This window comes from Lissotriton helveticus, chromosome 7, assembly GCF_964261635.1.
Source record: "Lissotriton helveticus chromosome 7, aLisHel1.1, whole genome shotgun sequence".
Classification (NCBI taxonomy): Eukaryota; Metazoa; Chordata; class Amphibia; order Caudata; family Salamandridae; genus Lissotriton; species Lissotriton helveticus.
In genome coordinates this window covers 1,358,008,666-1,358,029,966 of record NC_136068.1, presented here as the reverse complement: position 1 = coordinate 1,358,029,966, position 21,301 = coordinate 1,358,008,666, and the positions used below count along the sequence as shown (strand labels likewise).

The following is a 21,301-nucleotide window of genomic DNA, read 5'->3' as shown; positions in this document are numbered from 1 at the left end:
TTAAACAACATATGTTCTTGCTGCTGGTGCCTCTAGAAGAGGCAGCCTTAAAAATAGCCACTTAGTCTCCTGGGTCATTAAGTCCACGACTCCAGGAGAGCTTAACATATGTTTTAAACAGCACTCCAAGCTGGGGTTCAGAGCCTCCTTGGCTCTGTGGCTCCACTTTGTAGCTTGAAAAATGTGCTACTTTTTTTGTTTAATAAAACCTTATTCATTCTTATATGACAATCACTTTAATTAAACATTGCACTGTGTGAATTCATGAAATATACGTTTCATTATAGTTATTGGTGATTTTTTGACAAAGACAATAGAAGTCCTTTGTATATGTTGATTTCCTGCCCATCCCACCCTCTCTTAAAGTCAATAGGCCCACTTGTTATATTTTGGTGTTTTCTGCCCTTGACTAAGTCAATAGGTCTGCCTTAGTTAAAATGCCACTCTTTAAATTTAGCCATGTGCTGCAGTTTTGGGCAACAGCCCCTGCCCCAAGCCCTGCAGCTAACCCACCACTGCACACACCTAGTATGCATCAGAGGAGTTGGTTACTAATGAAGGGTTGGATGCAGGGCCTAGCCTGAAGTCAGACCCTGCTGCCAACCTCATGCCACACACAGACATAGGCCATCTACGGCATGTGGTAGTTGTTCCATTTGGCAATAAAATATTACGTTGTGTTTAAAAAAAAAAACTTAGAAATTCACTGAAAAAAAAATAAGGGCTGTTATAGTTCGGTGGAAATGTCAGTTAAAACATCCTGTTTTCAACAAACAAAACCAGAGAAATTCACTAGTTATAATTATTTTAAGTTACTATTACTCATGCCTTCACCATGCACTGCTAATTTCTTCTCATATTACATCACTCATGATAAGTTCAATGACATCAATGATAACATCACTGCAACATCTGAAATGAGATCACTGATGACAACACTGTGCATGGCAGGAACGTGAGTTATAGTTTCTTTGGGGCACAAGTTAGTTACTTGAGATACCTGCTGAATTTCAGTCGTTTTGTTCAATTAAAATAGTATGTTTTAACTGACATTTTCATCTATCTATAACTTTCATTTAACCTTTTGTTTTAATTGAATATGTATATCGACATGCAACCAACCATTTTAACCAACAGAATCTCTATGCTGGTGGTGCATGCTTTGTTGTAAACTCAGGTACACAAGATAGAGCCTGGATCTTAAGGGCTGAATGTGCTTTTTTCATTTCAATATGTTTATTCACAGCTAAATAAAAAACAGCACTTCAAACAACCAACTTTATCAACAAATGTCTCTGAACACTATACAAACACGTCAAATGGAAACATTCCAAAGTGCTGTATAATTTATGAATTGCCATTATACACTGACTCAAAAGATCTTAACTATTCCTATTCAAGGAGGAAAGAAAGGCGAGTAAGCCACGCTAGAGGTGTTACCTGGCACTTTATGTCTAGTTGCTGTGAACTAACCTTTAGGCCCTCCTTCCTCACTAATTGCATCCCACAACATCTTTCAAACAAATCTTTCATAAAGTATTCCACATTTAATTAGGTCACAGCTCTTTCCTGGCACCTTGTCGCCCTTCTCCTAAATGCCTCGTTGATCTGCCTTTGCTGCAGCTCAGCTGGTTAAAGCATGGGGTTCATTTGCTGGATTTGGTGTTTCCCTTCCTCAGTTATTGTTCCAAATGTCTCTTGATCAACCACCCTCGTTTTGAAACACCACTGGCTCTCTGCAGGCTCCTCTTTTCTTTGCATCAGTATTGTTAAACTTGAAAGGCTGTGACTTACCCTCCTTTATTCTATTGTGGCCTGCACATTCCCAATCTCTTTATTGAAAGATGTTGCATTCAAGCACTTTAGAGGGACTGGGAGTGCTGTTTCTGTGGTGAGGATCTTTTCAGAGAATGTGTTTTCCTCAGAGTTAACCTGCATCAATTCGATGCAAAGGATAGTACATAGTATGAATCAGACTTCATTCTTGTGGAAATCATTCTCAGTCCATGGCGGGGTAAACTCCATCCTGTATGCAACTCAATTTCAGGGGCCACATTGACTGCCAAGTAGAGTGTCTCTCCTGCAGCACATCATTTTGAAGGAAAGGACCATGTTGTCTCAAATGTCATTGTAGCACACAACCTTCAAAAGTCCCCTTTTAACCCATTTAAGTGGATTAGTACCATCAGCAGCATGCTGCTGCACGTAGGTAACAAAAGAAGGCATGCGCCTATTTTTTAAAGAGTATATTTATTTATAATCAAGGGTTATGAGCTCCAGTCCAAATAGAAAATTCAAGCAAATTATTTGAAAACAGATTAATCCTAAAGTATGTGCTATTTTTTCTTGAATTTCAATATAGGTAAACAACTTGTGACTTTCTCTAAATCCCAGTCACAAATTACAGAGGAAGAGGGGCCAGACCTTAATCCAAACAGGGCATCAGTATTGTCGAATGACAGTGGAATTGAAAAGGACTTGCCCGTCTGTGAGGAGAAGGTTCCATCAGGCCTGCAGAGAAGGCCATGCATTAAAAAGAATGCCCAGAAGTTTGATTCCATGGCTTTCATGCACACCATCACCAAAGCGCACCCTGGGAAGCAAACAGGAACTATGCACAGGATGTCTGGCGAAGCAACAGAGACCACCCCAAATCTGCAGAAACGGCCCACCGCCCGTGTCGTGATACTAGGAGATGATAGATCTTTAGGAAGATTGGCCAAAGAATACTATGCTCTGAGGTAACACAAAATTTGCTGACCTTATTTTATGTTGAATAACCTGTTGTTCCAGATGCTCTGCTAAATTTACAATGTCTACAGCTCCTTGTATATGTCCAGAGCATTATACTGTATATTACATCTGGGCTTGAATAAGCATGCCCACACAGCATGCACTTTATTGGGACTTCCGTTATAAGACTGTCAACCTGGTTGTCAATGACCTGGGAGTTTGTGCAGTTTTATTCTGTGAATCCCAACACTTTCTGCCCATCCAAACCACCTATTGTCTACAAGACGAGACAGATTTCAGTCTCTGAATGTCAGCCCTGCAAACATTGTGTGTCAAACATGAAAAGCCATACTTCTTTCTGATCAGAAGTATAAATAATACTACTTTTGTAACTGTAAGCTGTGAAAATAGTAGGAAGGAAAAGCTGTGAAAATAGTAGGAAGGAAAATGCTGCTTTTGTTAATCTGCATTTCATCTTCTCTCTTTAGAGTGGACTAAAAGCGGACTGTGATCTTTGCTTACTGGCAAGTCCCCATTTTAATCTCTGAGACCGTGGCATGTTCCCTCATAGATTCTGAAAAGTTTCCTCACTGATAACCAAGGCCATAGGGGAAACTGCCTTGTGAAAATGGTCAAACCAGTCTCACATTCCACTGAGGGAGCACAACAAGAAAGCCTGAAGTTCTCTAGGTGGTTTAAGATAGAACTCGTCAACTACTCCCCGTTAGTTCAAAGTGCTGTGTGAAGGGGCGGCTCCTTCGCCTTCGCGGAGGAGCGGCGGCCCACTGCTCTCAGAGCAGTTTTTTTTTTAAACAAAATGATAATAACTTAGTTATCATCATTTTATTTTTCTTTGGTACTGGGCTGGATTGGAGCTGGTCTAATGGCACAGGGGAGGAGTGGCATGTAGACACTAAGGCCTTCAATACGATGAGAGTTGGAAAGCCTCTGACCGTATGTTGGAGGCTTTCCGAGCCTCATCGTGGTTTCAGTTTTGACCGCCGCATTACGATGCAGGCAGTGGAAAGTAAATACGGCTGATCATTCTGTCTAGATCCTGAGAGGCTCAAGTAGCTCATTGGCCAGTCGGAAACCGGCATGTAATTCCTATGGATGGCGTTTCCATTGTAGGGATAACAATGTCAGTTTCTAACAGGTTTTCCATGTCTGGCTTTCCAAAATGGAAAGCCTGTCAGAAAGTGACATTGGGGGACCCTAGCAGGGCCCCCCTAGACAACCCCAAAAACCCCAACTCCACCATCCTTCGTTACAACCCCTCCAACATCGGTCTTAAACAACTCGTCACCATACCAACCCACAGAGCAGGACATACCCTCGACCCCATCTTCGCTGCATGAAGCAGCGTTCACTTCAGCCACACAACGCAACCACCGTGGGTCAACCATCACTGCGTACATTTCGCCGTCGACAAACCAAAGGCACCCAAACCTGACCCTCGCCCACCATGAAGAAACTGGCGCAAATTTACCAATGAGCAACTCAACTCCACCCTCACCTGAGACAACAACACCAGGACACCGACGCAAACCGCTCAGCCAAAGAACTCCACACTTGGATCTCCAACTGCACAGACAAGCTCGCACCGCTACGCAACCCCGACAAACAACACCCCAAGAAAGCTGCCTGGATCTCCAAGAAGCCAGACGCACCTGCAGACGCCTGGAGAAGAACTGGAGAAACAACAAAACAACCAAAAACTACTCCACCTACAAGGACGTAATGACGGACTACCACAACAAAATCAGAACCACCAAAATGAACTTCATCCATCACGAAATCCTCGCCAACTCCAAAGAACTCTTCAGTATCATTCAGAAATTCACCGACCCACGCAGCAAAGCCACAGACATCACCCCGTCCCAAGACCTCTGCGACAAGTTGGGACCACCTTCCACTTCAAGATCAAAACCCTCTACGACAACTTCGTCTACCATCCACCAGACGCTACAGCCGGCCGCCCCAAACCCCAAAGGCACCAGGCAGCCCACCATCTCTAGCTGGACACCGGTCATGACCGAAGACACCACCTCGACCATGAAAGGCATCCACTCCGGGGCCCCCACCGACCCCTGCCCACCTCACATTTCCCACAAAGCTGCGGCCGCCATTGCACCCAATCTGCAAAAAACCATCAACACCACCTTCAGAACAGGCACCTTCCACGATGACAGTCAGGCCCCTGCTCAAGAAGCTCACAGCTGACCCCACCGACCTCAAGAACTACCGGCCCATCTTGCTTCACCCTTTGCAGCCAAAGTTGAAGAGAAAACAGTTAACGGAGCACTAACTCGATTCTTCGAAGAGAACGCCTTCCTCAACCCATCCCAATCTGGATTCCGAAGAAACCACAGCACTGAGACCGCCCTACTCGTCACCACAGATGATATTCGCACACTCCTGGACCAAGACCATTCCACAGCCCTCATCCTACTTGACCCGTCTGCGGCCTTTGACACAGTCTCTCACAGCACACTAGTAGCCTGACGACACAACGCTGGCATACAAGGAACAGCCCTGGACTTGATCCGATCATTCCTCACCGGAAGAAGCCAAAGGATGAGACTGCCACCCTTCCTCTCCGATCCCACGAAAATCACCTGCGGAGTCCCACAGGGGTCATCACTGAGCCCGACCCTTTTCAACATCTACATGGCTCCCTTCGTAGCCATCGTCCGACAACACGGTCTAAACATTTGTCTCCTACACCAACGACACCCAACTCGCCCTCTCCTCACCCGAGACCCCAACACCGCCAAACTCAACTTCCAGAAAGGAATGCAGGACGTCGCAATCTGGATAACCAACAGCTGCCTGAAGCTCAACGCCGAGAAGACAGAAGTCCTCGTCCTTGGAATCCACCCCTTCATCTTGGGACAACACCTCGTCACCGACCACCCTCAGAAGCCCATCTACCCCTTCAGACCACGCCAAAAACCTTGGCATCGAACTAGACTCATCACTCATCATGAATCGGCGGATCAATGCGGTCACCTCCAGCTGCTTCAGCACCCTCTGCATCCTTTGCAAGACCTTCGAATGGATCACCCCTGACTCAAGGAAGACAGTCACCCATGCACTCATCAGCAGCAGACTGGACTACGGAAACGCCCTCTACGCCGGCATCAACAAGTCCATACTCCGCAAACTCCGAAATATACAGAACACCGCCCCAGACTCGTCCTCTGCATCCCGCGGCGCGAACACATCAGCCAAAACCTACGTAAACTCCACTTGCTCCCCGTGAAGTAAAGAGTCACCTTCAAATTCCTCACCCATGCCTACAAATGCCTACACAACAACGGACCCAAATACCTTAACGACAGAATCAACTTCCACGTACCCAAAAGAAACTTCCAATCTGCCAACCGCGCACTGGCCAAAACCCCGCGCATCCTCAGGGCTAAAGCAGGTGGAAGATCCTTTCATTGCAGCCAAGACCTGGAACGAGCTACCGGCAGACATCAGACGAGCCCCACCCTGAACACCTTCAGGAAGGCTCTCAAGACCTGGCTCTTCGGCTAAACAGATCGTCGGACCCTCAGTGACTTGAGACCCTCACGGGTGAGTAGCTTTCTTACAATTACCCTGATTGATTGATTACTACTGGTGTGCAGAAGCGTAACCTTACTGGTGAACCCAAAACTAAGCACCAAGTACATTACTTTGGCACTTGACCCAAGATCACCAGTCCAAGGCTTCCTAAGGGGAATGTTGTGGGTTTGGATACTCAGAATCCACTAGGACATCCAGTATAGGTCGAAACATCAATGACCAGCCAATGCTTATTCTTTAGAAAAAGAAGGTTTTTTTTTAACTTTGTGTAATGTGGTACGGAATATTGCAGAGGGTATTATTTGTAGCATTCATGCTTAAGAGAACTGCCAAAGGTTGCAGCTGTCACAGTTTCTATTCTTGTGGATCTTTCTTACAGGGCTCAGATTGTGGAATGTATACTGGGGCAACTGGCTTCGTAAGGGAAAGGGAGTAGGTTCTTGCATGATGGTGTCTCTTGCCACTAGTCTAAGTTTTATTTCTTCCCCCCCTCTCTGTCTTTCCCTGTGTTACACAATATGTAGAAATTGTCCTTTATAAGCTAGTCGTCAGTGCCTGCCACTTCTGGAGTTTTAGTGAATAGTGCAGCTGTGGTATACAGCACACTTCCCAAGGAGCGCAGAAGACCGGTACCTCATCCAACCCAGTTGACGGGTATCCATCTGGCATTCGCAGTGTTGATGCAATGCTGCAGGTGAAGTGCAGGAAGCACCAACTCAAGAGGCAGAATTGGAGTTACGGTGCTCGCAGCAAGGTGGGTCTTGCGGTCTGGAATCTTTCTCGGGCCCAGACACAAATTCTCCACCTAAAGGACCAAGGTGCCCGCCCTAAATGTTCTTGGTGAGTACACACCTTTTGGTGGCCCCTCCACAGTTGCTTTTCTTTGCAGGACTGTAGTCCAGTTACTTGTAGTCCCTTTTGACTTCCTGGATTTGATTGCAGCACTGGTACTCAGTCAGCCTTGAGTTTCTTAATACCCTCCATCAAAGAAGGTACTCGGTCTCATGGCCAGTCCTTCATCTCAGGTGTGAGTAAAGTATAACTGAATTCAAAATCGAACCCAATGTGGCCACATCCACTTTTGTCATACTCTCTTATTTCATCGTCTGCAAGTGAGGTAAACGCCGACAATATCCAGGTTGCACATTTATGTGTATAGGTCTGAATTGCAGGGGCCCGGAGGAATAGTTTAAAACACAGGCAGGGGTGTGGAATTCCTATAGCCCAGGGCCCAGCACTTACTGTTTGGGGTCAAGAACAACAAGTTTTCATGTATATTTTGTCCTTGGGACAAGTAGCCAAACCCCCTGCAGCACAAACCTTTTGGCTGCCAGTTTACAGTATCACATTATGCATCAAGGAAGGGAATTGTCTGAAGTTAAGTTAATATTTGGGTCCATAACTTAATGTTGTTCAAACGTATATGTATGGTTCACTAATACAAATGCTTTCGTATTAGGGTGAGCGCTCTAAGGAAATGTTGTAAGTTCAGACTGCCCTTCCTACAGTGGTGCCAGTATAAAGACATGTACACACTTTTTAGAAGTTTAGCAATATGAGACTATGTAGAATGCACCAGAATACTCTGATTAGATGCAAATATTTGCAGAAGCTTGAAAGCAAGATGGATGATTTAAAAATATGTTCACAAAAAATTCAAATAGGAAAAAAACATTTTGCTAAACTATTGTAAAATTATAGGTATAATTTCTTTGCAGCATCATTTGGTAAAATGTGTTGATGCATGCTAGTATTTCCCAAAAATATTCATGATGGAAGATCAGTGTAACCAGCTGTTAGAACTGATATTTCTGGTTGGGTGAGATATGCATCCAGGCAAGGCAGGAACCACTGTTATGGTCAGGGTAAGCTGAGTATACACTAAAAGATAGACTGTGCTCACCCTCAGGTAACTTGGCACAGAGCAGTCAGGCTTATCTAAAGAGGCAATGTGCAAGGTATTTTTGCAACACTTACACACAGTAATACAATGAATACACCACAAAAAGTTTAGAAAAAATAGATTATTCTATTCTATTCCATGTTCTTTAGTTTTATACTTAAACACATTGCCTCTGCGTCCAGTAGTGGCTGTGGTGTCATTCTCACCTTGTAACATGCTCAGTATATTAAGGCAATCCCTCCCCCTCATAGCAGACAGGGCTGGGATTTAGGCGAGACATCTGTGGTTCAAAGAAACCCCTCTGAACCATCCCCAACTTCAAAGGCACACTACAGTGTAACTACTGGTGCCATAGTTCAGCAGGGCAGAGATACATTTGTGGCAACGTAGGACCAGAGAACCTGGAACTGCGAGGTGCACACTGCCTTGTACACAAGGAAGAGTACTGCTATTTACCATGTGCCCTTCCTAAATAGTGGCCAGCCTGGACTGACAACCTGCTGCATGTTCTCTTGTGGAGGTCTCAGGGACCTCCCACAAGAGACTCACACCATCTACCTGTGACACCTGGAGAGCAGTGCCCTCATAAGTGCCCACATAGTTTGCTGGATCCCAACTGGTAGCATGGCATGAGCTTGAAACTAAGAACTGTGCCTAGAGACAGGATTGCTTTGTGCGGAGCCCCAAAAGCCATTCTTCCTTCAAAGGTATGCGCCCCCTGCATCGCGGGGACCTTAACACACCTAAGCATGTTGGTGGTGGTGAGCGGATTCACCGGTTGCGTGATCCAGCGTGGCCCGCATCGTCAATCCTGCTGAATCTCTCTTGGGCGATACGCCAACTGTATGCTCTTATTGTATGTGATGTCCGATTCACAGGGTGCGACCCCATGTCCGTAGTAGTGCCTCATTTTACCTGGTGTGCCATTGCTAAATGCGCCTGTATGTGTGAGACCGGAATAGTTTGGTGCGACTCGCATCATCATGCACCAGACTTTGTGGCTCACTTCCAGGGAGGTAGGGCATTTGCAGCTCTTCATTGTGAGACCTGAATTGTCTGATCTGACTCATATCATTGTGCATTAGATGTTGTGCCCATATAGCCAGGGTGCGACTCAGATAGACGTGTGCCTGGCAGGGTGTCTTTTTTTCCGAGGGGCCACCCCACTTCATTTCCCCTGCATCAACAGTTCCTTTGGGGCACTCACTGCAGTGGACCAACTGTCTTCTTTCAACCAGCCCTCTGACGACATTGTGTTACCATGTAGTATTGTGTGGAATGGCCCTGGGTAGTAACAGTGATTGACTTGGCAGAAGGTACGTTTCTGAGAGTGATCAGAAGCGGGTCAAGAGACTGTGTGGCTCCCCCCCACGTACTTCGGAGAACTGGGGTGGTGCCAGACGACACATTGTTGAACCCTTTTTGAGTGACAGACTATAGCCCTCAGCCCACTTGTGCTTTGCATCCTGTGGCTGACCTTCCTGAGTGGTGGCTAATCCGAATTTGATGACTGCCTTTTAATTAGCTCTGCTGCCTTCAGCCCCACTTCCTTCCCAGGGACCCTTACTAAGTGTGTCTTCAGCCATGAGCAGCCTATTATCCGCAGGAGGACTGGTTATCTCCAACTTGTGGGCATAGGGTAGTCGGGTGAGTTGAAGGGTGGAGGGAGGCTTGGGCCACGGGGTCTGCTGTGTGCTATCTATTGACCTGCCGGATATAGTTGGCACTACATTACGGTGCTGTATGCCACTGTGTGTGAGTGCTTGCCATACGAACCTGCCTGATATCTGTTACACCGCGTATCGTGCCAATTCAGTGTGTGTGGGTTTGACTGCCTGTGAACCGGCCTGGATTCACTACACTGCCCGGCGGTGTTGCTTAAAAGTTTCATTCCTTGCCAACTTGGTAAAGACAGAAATCCTTGTCGTCGGACCCTCCCGCCCGTCATGGAACAAAACCTGGTGGCCTACTGCCCTCGGCAGTCCACCCACGAACCACAAACAAAACATCTTCATCATATTCAACTCCTCCTTCTCCATGACACGACTGGTAGACGCTGTCACCTCCAGCTACTTCAACACCCTCCGAATCTTCCAAAAGACCTTCAAGTGGATCCCCCCGAATCAAGAAAGGCCGTCATCCACAAACTCATAACCAGCAGACTGGACTATGGAAACGCCCTCTACACCGGGATCAACAAGTCTCTGCTCCGCAAGCTCCAGACCATACAGAACACCGCAGCCAGACTCGTCCTCGGCATTCCTCGACACAAACGCACCTCCCTACACTGGCTCACCGTTGAGAAGAGAGTCACTTTCAAGATACTCACCCACTCCTACAAATGCCTCCACAACACCAGACCCCAATACCTCAACAAGAGAATCTCCTTCCACATACCCAAGAGAAACCTCCGATCCGCTGACCTCGCCGAAACCCCGCACATCCGCAGAGCCAGAACAGGTGGAAGAACCTTCTTCTACATCACAGCCAAGACCTGGAACGAGCTCCCGCTCAATATCAGACGCGTCCTCTCCCTGAACATCTTCAGGAAGATACTCAAGACCTGGCTTTTCGACTGATAGGGAGCTGCTCACCCACCTCCCCACCGCCTTTAGACCCTCGAGAGTGAGCAGCGCGCTTACAATTCCCCTTATTGATTGATTGATTGACCCGTGCAGCCTCAGCCCACGGTGCTGCTTAAAAGTATTGTAATTCTTTGAATGTACATCATTCTGATATCTTTGTGATCTAGGGTGCACCCAATAACTGTGTGATACTGAATTCTAATGATTGTACAGGTGGGTCTGTGGCTGACAGCTTTTTGCTCCACATAAGGGTGCTGGAAGGTAAAGTAGGATCTTCCCCAAGTGTTCCCCACCGCCCTCTGCAGCCCGCCCACCCCCATAGACCACGCCCTGAATCTCGGCTTCGTAGTCGACTCCTCCCTTTCCATGACCTGACAGGTCGCCTACACATGCTTCAACATTCTCTGCATCCTTCGCAAGACCTTCAAATGGATTCCCCCCCCCCCCGTGCAGAGAAATGTCATCTTTCTAAAAGTTGCATTTCTAAAACAGTGATGTTAAATCCTACTTTATCAGAAAGGAGGATTTATCATTACCAGTCCAAAGATATAAAACATGAACTGGCCACTTCTCTCGTATCAGGAATTGCAGCTTAAAAGTGTATTAAGGAATTCTCAATGTTAACCTATGAGAGCGTAAGCCTCAAAGTAGTGAAAAACAAATTTAGCTGTTTGTCACTACCAGAACATGCAAAACATAAAAGTACATGTCCTACTTTTTACTTGGTACAAAAGGGGGTGGTGATGGACGGAGAATCTGAATCAATCAAACACCCACACCCAGTCAAAAGATCTGGGTTTAATCCATCATCCAGTGGCAAAGTGAGCAAGGGACTCACGTCTGAGCATACCCTGCCACACCTACTTTTTACTTGGACAGGACCCCGCCCTTAGGGCTATCTTGGCCCTACCTTAGGGTTGGCTTATGTGGAAGAAAATGGGAGTTTAAGGCTTGGCAAGTAGTTTCAAATTCCAAGTCGAAGGGGCAGTGAACTGCACACACAGGCACTGCAGTGGCAGGCCTGAGTTAGGCTTTGAAGGCTACTTCTGTGTGTGGTACAATCAGTGCTGCAAGCCCACTAGTAGAATTTGAGTTGCAGGCTCTGGGTATATAGTATACCACCTTAAAAGGGACTTGCAGGTAAATTAAATATACCAATTACACACGTGATTATGGAAGAAGCACGCGCACCACCTTAAGGATGACCGGTCTAACACAAGTTCAACAAGATTATGGGAAACACAAAAATAAACCAGCCTTGGCAAAGTCAGTAGGTCTGAAATTGGTGGTCAGCCTTTTGGTTTTGTCAGTGTGTGTCTTGTTTTGGCATGGTTTGTATAAAACCTCATTGTTGTGGGAGCTGCTGGGCCCTCACCATTATAACAAACAAAGGCAAAAGCTAAACGTTTTTTTCGGTCTCAAAAACCACACATTGCCACGGTAGTTCCTGGCCCTGAACCCATTTACTTTGTGTGCTGATATGCTCCTTGTGAAAGAGCAGAATGCGGTCACTCACAGTGAAGCCGCACAATAGATGAGAGAGAAACAGATTTTTAATAAACACTAAAGGTCTTGGTTAACGCCAGATCTAATAAGCAGGGCCAATTATTATAGTCTCAAAACTGCACCTATGGTATATGTCCTTGCATTAGTGCAGATTTACGACTTTCATGAATTCACAAGAATTTAAAAAAGTCAGCCAAGAAATCGTACTCCTAGAAAATATTTGAGAACTGTATTTTATCAAGAACAAATAGGCATGTGTAGATATGCTCATGTGAAATTCTGTTGAGCATTTGCAAGTTTGCTAGCCCTCCAACCACTTTTTTCTAAACCTTGAAATAACTTTTATGTCTACCATTGTCAGGGGGAAATTTCCAACCTTTCTCACTGAGGGAAAAGATTAGCAAAGAGCTGGTGAAACCCCTTAAAACATGCAGATTAGTAGGTCTACGCAGAATCCGTAGGGCATCCGAACCCTGGAACTATTGCTTACCACTACCTTCAACCCCGGTATGTAGATCTGTGGAAAGGTGGTAAAATTAGGCAATTGCTAGTATTCAAGCCCTGTCATAAACAGAGTGGCTATATCAGAGCTCTTATATAAAGAGATGTATATAATAATTCGTCACCACACAACATGGCACGAAAGGGACAAGTGAACTTTGTTACAGTATAAGTAGATTTAAAAAAAATATATATATTTTATTGGATTTTTAACTGTACCGTGATCAATATTTAGTGCCAGTCGTTTGACACAGAGCTACGAGTGTTTACAGTTATATTACATGTGTATCACAATCCAATATGTATCTTATGTTCATACATATTTATCGTGAAAATAGAACAATTGAAATACAACTTTTCCTTCCCCCCCCCTCCCCCCATGTTCTGCACTACAGGTAACACAGTTAGTAACAGTATTGTCCAACATACAATTTTCCTAAGCAACGTTGGGCGACGTTTTTGCTAAGTAGGTACACCTTTGATATTAGTACTTTATCCTAGACATGTCTTGTCCATGCCAGGAGGTCCATTTGTGGTACAGTTCAATTTGAAACATCTGACCCACTACGTTTACGCCTTCCGTGCTACAGTATAAGTAGATTTATGTAGTAACCCACCCCATGGACAAGTAGATACTTTATTAAATTCCACACTCCTGACAAGAGATGCTGGTACATTACTTTCCCATGTAGGTGTTGGATAAAAAGGTCTGTCCTGCTATTATAATATTGTCACTGCCTTCAATGCCATGTACAGCCAGGCGTGGGGGTAGTAGTCACTGTTTTCCGACTGAAGGTCCAGATGGTGTGCCCCTCCAACCAGAGATCCCTGCTCGGGGACTTGCTTCATGTCATGGAAAAATCCCAGCTCACACGCATATCCTTTGCGGTAGGTATTAAAAATATAACCGCTTCCTAAAGGGAACTTGAGACTCTTCAGAGCAATGCAGGGGAACTTTCTCCATGCCAACAGCTCTATCTTACTTTTATCCTGTCTATGTTTTTGCATAGTAATGATGATCTGGCAAAATGGCTGTGTTTAACATCTTAAATTTTTTTTTTAATACTTCTATGACTTTGAAACTTTAACTCACTTTATAGTGCCAGTGAAGTAATTTATTCTCCCTACCTAAAATCCCCAGTAGTTACCGTCCGATCAATCAATCATGACTATTACCAAATAATAAGGCGATTTCTAGAGTGCATGGTTACACCTTGCAGTTTGTCCCCGTGCTAGGGCCTAACCTACCAGGTAAAAACAAAGCAGAAATACGGCATGGGGAAGGAAAACTAAGGCCAGTCTCAGCAGACTTACCCAAGACATAGACATAAGTAGGTGTTTGAAAATCTTTTCAGATGGTTCAGCTCTCAGGTGGACTGGTAGGGGCTAAAAGATCAGTCCCCTAACCCTGCCCTCAGCACCCAGGGCACCAGCACTACAAGGAGGCAGATAGGGTTGCACCATTGGGAGCAGATATTTGGGGCCTCTCATATTAAGAATTTTGTAGCAGTAACACATGGCTTTGAAAGTGATTCTTTTTTCTACTGGTAGCCAGTGAAGAGTAGCAAGAGCATGAGTAGTTAACGTCTTTCTAGGACGATTTAGAACTAGGGGTGCATCCTTTGGAGTTTCTTCAAGCTTTCTTTGGCTACTCAAAGGAATAACACGTTGCGATAATCTATCTGAGAAGTTACAATGGTTTTTCTTGCCGCTGTGGGGAGCAGGTCCAGAGTCTCTCAGGATTTTAAGGATTTCGTAGCATTTCCCAGCAACCCTGCCTATCGGACTCTCAAAAGACAATTTGAAGTCAAATCTGAAGTCCAGATTTTTGGTTTTGGATTTGGGAGCGGGAGTCTGGCCCAGGACATCAGGCCACCAAGCCAGTGTCCAAATAGATGGGGATTTGCCAACAATCAGTACCTCAGTTTCAGTAGCATTCATCTTCAGACAGCTGTTCGCATCCAAGAGGTCAGTTTCTCCTGACATGATTTAAACTGCATCGCGGCAGGAACCCCAGCTTGGGAAAGTGTTACAATTAGTTGTGGATCATCTGCAAATGGTGCAATTTTCTCGGTGTGTCTTTCAACCATCTCAGCTAAGGGGCAGATATATAAATTGAATAAAGTAGTGCTTAAAATAGAGCCCTGCAGTACGCCTTGTGATAATGGTTTTATCATAGACGGTCTTTGAGCGACTTGGAAGCTGCGGAGTGGGAAAAAAGAGGCTATCTATCATAGTGCAATGCCTCCGACACGGCTTCGCACAAGCCTCTATAAAAACTTTTACTAGTAGCCAAATTGTCTATTGCCACGTGTTGGTGGTGCAAGGGCACTCAGAGGCTTGATATGCGGTGCGTCTGAATTTGGTAAATATGGCAAAGGAGCTTCTTACTGTTCATATTAATGACATAGACCTCCAAATATCATGGAATACAAACCTTTCAGCCTTAAGCAAAGGTCATAAATAATGGTATTTGTAAGATTATTTGTATTCACTACATCATGCAAGCCCTTAGCAGATCCACAGTTGACGACAGAGCTAGAAAACTGATAACATTTTGCCAATTTTCCAAGTATAAATCAATTTCTATATTTAGATGTAGCATTGCTTGATCTCTGCATTTATTTAATTATGCACAAAAACGGAAACTTACCTTTAAAGTGTATCCATCAGACCGTATATGTGCAGCTATGGGGGGTGGGAAGGAGGTGGGGGGGTTGGAGGCATAACAGCTGTTTATTTAAAGGTATGATTTATGACTCTTTGGACTTGGAACACAGTTATATAGCAGTGTGTTTTGAAGTGACTCCATCTCCCTAGTTCTATTTTAAACCATCATCATTTGCAAAGCATGGACGAGACTTCTTTTGAGCTGAGTGAATGGATGGTTAGCATTTATGATTTAGTTTTAACCCCCAGGTGGCTATTTCAAGGAGATTTAGTCCAAGTTGATTGCTTTCACTAGGAGATCTGAGTTCTGACTTCAACTTTCCCATCACTTTAACAGAATGGCAGAATTAATTTCCCTGAGTCTCATTTCGCTTAGCTGCCTAATAATGGAGATATACGATAAGAAATAGTTTTTCTTTAGATGGATATACAGAACTACCAAGTACTTTGTATTTTATTTTATTATTTCTTTTATTCTCTGTGTAGGAAGTCCTATGGGCATGGTTTGAAATGTGCCATAGACACTATCCATCATGCTTTCCATGAAGTTGTACTTTAGGTTTGTGAGTCAATTCAATTCAAAATGCTTTATTCGATTCTTCACAAAAAAATCATAAAAGTAGAAGCAATACAAACCAACATGTATCATCATACACATTTCATTTATCATAAAAAAACACATGTATTTATAAATTATGATATACAATGATGTAATCAAGCAGCAAAATCTATGAAATCATAGTTTTTCTGCAACAGATTATGGGCCCGATGTAGGTAAAATAGATTTACCGATTTTTAAATTACGGAATCATACCGATTCGGTAATTAAAAATCGGTAAATCTAAGGGGTTGAGATGTAGGAACATCCAGATGTTCCTGCTACCGAATCGGTAAAAATCTGTATTTACCGATTCGGTAAATACCGACCGGTAATGGCCCATTCATTCCTATGGGCTTTAAAGCCCATAGGAATGAATGGGGCATTACCGGTCGGTATTTACCGAATCGGTAAATACAGATTTTGACAAGGGTGCAGGGGGTGTCACTTTGACACCCTCTAGCACCCCCAAAAAAGATTCAGGGGCCATGTGGCAGGCATACCTGCCCTAAGGGCAGGTCTGCCTGTCATATGGCACAGGTGTGCATGCATACATGTGCATGCACGCCTGAATCGGTATTTTACCATCAAATATATTTGATGGTAAAATACAGAATCGGTAAGGGTTGTGGGACTCAGAAGAGTCCCACCTACATATCAAAAATACCGAATAGGTATAAATACCGATTCGGTATTTTACAGATTCGGTAAATTTACCGATCGGTAAATTTACCGAATCTGTAAAATTCTGGGCCCTACATACCAAATCTGATTTTCCGGTCGGTAACGGCCGAAAATACCGATTTTCGGCCGTTACCGACCGACCTACATCTGGCCCTATGTTCCTTAAAAATCGTGCTATAGAGCTAGTAAAATCCTCATTCTCTAAAAATTGTAAAAACAATAATGCAGGTTGGCATTGTCTAAAACCCAATATCTTTAAAATTGGTAGAATCCATTTCTGTCTTTGTATTGAGAAAAATTTACAAAAAAAACCACACATAAATTGTGTTGTCCAATCGATCATTGTGGGAAAGAATGTGATTCGGTGGAAGATACCAAACCTAAAACGAGTCAGGGTGAATATATCCTGAGAATCCTCCATGTATTTTAGGTATGGTTGCATGTCATATGTAATAAGTGACAATTGATTGGACAGAACTATCGACCTCCTTATTTCTGTAGAGAGTCTACAGGACTCCTGAAGAGTCATACACTCTTTTTGAAGATCTTCCCTAGTGTCAGAGAGTGTGGAACTTAGCTTTTCATATTATTCCGGGTGTCCTAGATCCTGCATTAATTCTTTTATGTATTTCAACCATGGGATATTGGAGGCCCTATCTAGTTTAGTACAATCTCTTATAATATCCCTGTTGAGCTTGGTTTTAGTATCTGTCCATACTCTGTGCCATTATAGGACTGGTTGGATTTTTATTAAATCAGTTTTATATGGTAAGCCCAATTCTGCATGACATGCACAGAAGAGCTATCCGGGACTGCTAGGAGGAATCTTAGAAAAGTGTTTTCCACCATCTGTAGTGGCTGGGTGTTAGTATAACCCCATATACCTGCCCGTATATAGCGGTGGTGACGCATTTTGCTCTATATATGTTTATCAATTCCTCTGGGGTGGGGGTCTTTTTCCAGGTTTCCGTGCAAAGTTTGAAAGGGTTGCTGTTGATTTTAAGAATGCAAGCCTCCTGGCATTAACTGCCTGGACCACGTGCCCCTGTGATCAAAAAGAATTCATAATTGTGGGATTTATATCTATTTATATATATATATATATTACGCTCCATGGGGTTGTCCAAGTATTGGGTAGCACCCGAGCCTGTGTGCGCCTTCCCCAAAGCGTTAGTTGGTATGGGCAGTTGCTTGTTTGAAATAGGCCCAACGCGTTTCGGAAATTTATTTTCCTCATCAGGGGCCAGCAGTAAAGTGCACGACGTCTGCCATCTCCCTATATGAAAACACACATTGTGCTTGTGGGAGATGTAGTCCATATATCCTGGATGAATGCACTTTCAAATTACTGCTCGTTCCAAAGGCTCTACCATGAGCCTCAAACATCACTCCTGTCCTCATCCATCGCGCAGCTCCACACACGAGACTCCTTGGATAGCAAGTCTCGTGGCCCCCGTTTCTTCGGGGTGGTGCAACCCAGCGGCAGGACCACCGCTAATGTATTACGCTCCATGGGGTTGTCCAAGTAGCGGGTAGCACCCGAGCCTGCGTGCGCCTTCCCCAAATCGTTAGTTGGTATGGGCAGTTGCGTGTTTGAAATAGGCCCGACGCGTTTCGGAAATTTATTTTCCTCATCAGGGGCCTGCAGTAAAGTGCACGACGTCTACCATCTCCCTATATGAAAACACACATTGTGCTTGTGGGAGATGTAGTCCATATATCCTGGATGGATGCACTTTCAAATTACTGCTCGTTCCAAAGGCTCTACCATGAGCCCCAAACATCACTCCTGTCCTCATCCATCACGCAGCTCCACATACGAGACTCCTTGGATAGCGAGTCCCGTGGCCCCCGTTTCTTCGGGGTGGTGCAACCCAGCGGCAGGACCGCCGCTAATGTATTACGCTCCATGGGGTTGTCCAAGTAGCGGGTAGCACCCGAGCCTGCGCGCGCCTTCCCCAAAGCGTTAGTTGGTATGGGCAGTTGCGTGTTTGAAATAGGCCCGACGCGTTTCGGAAATTTATTTTCCTCATCAGGGGCCAGCAGTAAAGTGCACGACGTCTACTATCTCCCTATATGAAAACACACATTGTACTTGTGGGAGATGTAGTCCATATTTCCTGGATGGATGCACTTTCAAATTACTGCTCGTTCCAAAGGCTCTACCATGAGCCCCAAACATCACTCCTGTCCTCATCCATCGCACAGCTCCACATACGAGACTCCTTGGATAGCGAGTCTCGTGGCCTTGTATATATATATCTTCATTCCCTTTCCTATCTCAGGAAAGAATTGTGTCGCACTCCAGAAGTCCATTCCAAAAGTTTTATTTTTCAATTAACAGGGACATCCAAACTTCCAGCCACCTATGCGTTTCGATCTCTTACTGAGATCTTGCTCACGGTCCCGCTCTCCTGTTTTGCTACCTTATTTAAAGGTACCACGTTCTCATTACAATAACCTTTGATTTTTCAAAAGAGGGAATTATGGTCAATGTAGTGCTCCTATATTACAGTGCTCAAAATTACTAAACAAAAAGTGCAAAACTTGGCATGATTATAAGTAGGGTTGAAAAGTCATTACAAAATCATCGTCACAAGTGTAAAATATGTGCACAATTTCGTATTTGGGTTTTGTTATACACAATTTAAGTATGATTTTTTAATTGACATTGGTTTAAGAAGATACATGAGTCCAGATCACTGAGCAGGAAGAAGGGGTAGGTATGGGATTAAGAAAAGAGTAAAATGCCACTGGAGGCATTAAATAAACGTGTTTTGCTCCTGACAATCAAGAATTCCACTAGTAAAATAAGCCACTGGAGGCGTGAAATACAAGGGAATCTGTGCAATAATATTGATAATGAAGAAATTATTGATAGAAAATCTATAAAATATTTGATACCCCCAGTCTCATGCAAATCGTTTGAAAGAAGTGATGATTTTGTAAGGACTTTTCAACCTTACTTATAATCATGTCAAGTTTTGCAAATGTCTTTGGTATATTTACTCGAAGACCTAGTTCTGCATAAAAACAGTGAAGGAAGTTAACACCCGTTGTAGCCCCAATTGTGTGTGGGACATTAAAACTGCGTCATCGGCGTAGAGAAGGCATAGAGAAGGGCCAATATAGGCTTATATATACACTTTACAGACATGTATAAAGCCACACGAGACAGCCAGTTGCTGACCAAACCCAGCTATTGCAGGCTTCAACGGGCATAAGAGAGCACCCAATGAACCTCCACATAACTTTAGATAAGGTAATCATTGCAATTAAGTCTAGTAAGGAAAGTAAGGCACCGGGTCCGGACGGTGTGCCTGTAGACCTATTTAAAGCCAATTTGCATTTATGGGCCCCATTGTTAACTCAAGTGATAAAAGCTTCTTGTTCCACAGGGTTCATTACGACATGGTCAGAATCAGTTCTGGTCCCAATCGTTAAGAAAGGGGATCAGCAAAACCCGGCTTGTTACCGGCAATTATTACTTCTTGATTCCCTGGTGAAGGTAGTAGGGAGTATAGTGCTTAACAGACTCCAGGTATGGGATGAGGACAGTAATATAATGTCAGAGTTGCAGTTTGGTTTCCGGGAAGGCCTGGGTACGGTTGAGCAGGGATTAAATCTAAACCTGCCAATCCGAAAGTTTGTAGTGGCCAAGCAGGGCAAATTATGTCGGGCCTTTGTTGACCTAACTGCAGCATTTGACTACGTGGAACACAATAATTTGTGGACCATATTGGCCAACATGGGTGTGAAGCCCCACTCTTACATTTCCTGAGACACCTTTATTCAAATATGACAGCTAGGGTACGGTATGGGGTAAAAGGTGAATGTACTGCTCCATTCGGCGTGTCGAAGGGGGTAACACAGGGCTGTGTCCTGGCACCATTTTTATTTACGCTCTACACCAATGAGTTAGGAAAAGCATTGGTAGGTCTGTGAGTCATACAGTAAAGTTCCTTAATTTTGTTTGAAACTCTTCCTTACGATTCTGACAGTTACTTCATTGTATGTCACTTTTGCCTGTTTCAGGAAATGTGAATGCAAACCGTTTGGCACGATAAAGGCAAACTTACAGTTTTACTACATACCGGTCCTGGTCCCGCCATCAGCTTCCCCCGCCAACAAGGTGAGCATTCATGGTGCCATGGGGTCTTGGAGATCTGTTCTGCTTGCGCCGTTTCCTTCTGTATGATGTATTGAAGCAGCCCCAGTCATAAAGCCTAAATGTAATGCACAGCAGTACATTGATCACCTCTAGTGGGATTTTCATTTTTCCATTTCCTTCCCTCATTTTAATTCCTGATTCTTTCAAAATTTTCTTAGAATAATGATCTCTAGCAAGTATATAAAGAAGTCTGTTCCATTGTTGCAGTAGTAAGAAGATTTGTATAAAGTTAGAGAAACCGCTCCTACACTCTGTAGTATGAGTCTGTAGTAGAAAGAAGGGCATATTTTGACAAGCATTTGAAGTGCAATAGGTCTAATATTTGCCAGAGTTTAAGCTATTGGCATTTTAAACAACAATGCCTTTTATTTATCTGT

The 21,301-nt window shown here is 44.2% G+C and overlaps 1 protein-coding gene across 4 annotated transcripts in view; it reads left to right on the top strand.

Moving 5' to 3' along the window:
- The window catches only part of PIK3R6 (phosphoinositide-3-kinase regulatory subunit 6), a 745,472-nt gene that overhangs the window by 556,596 nt on the left and 167,575 nt on the right, over window positions 1-21,301 (top strand). For all 4 annotated transcript variants that reach the window (XM_078654671.1, XM_078654672.1, XM_078654670.1 and 1 more), the window contains 2 exons: window positions 2,363-2,741; window positions 20,789-20,885. In XM_078654671.1, coding sequence (XP_078510797.1) covers window positions 2,363-2,741; window positions 20,789-20,885 — 476 coding nt within the window. The remainder of the gene's footprint in view (window positions 1-2,362; window positions 2,742-20,788; window positions 20,886-21,301) is intronic.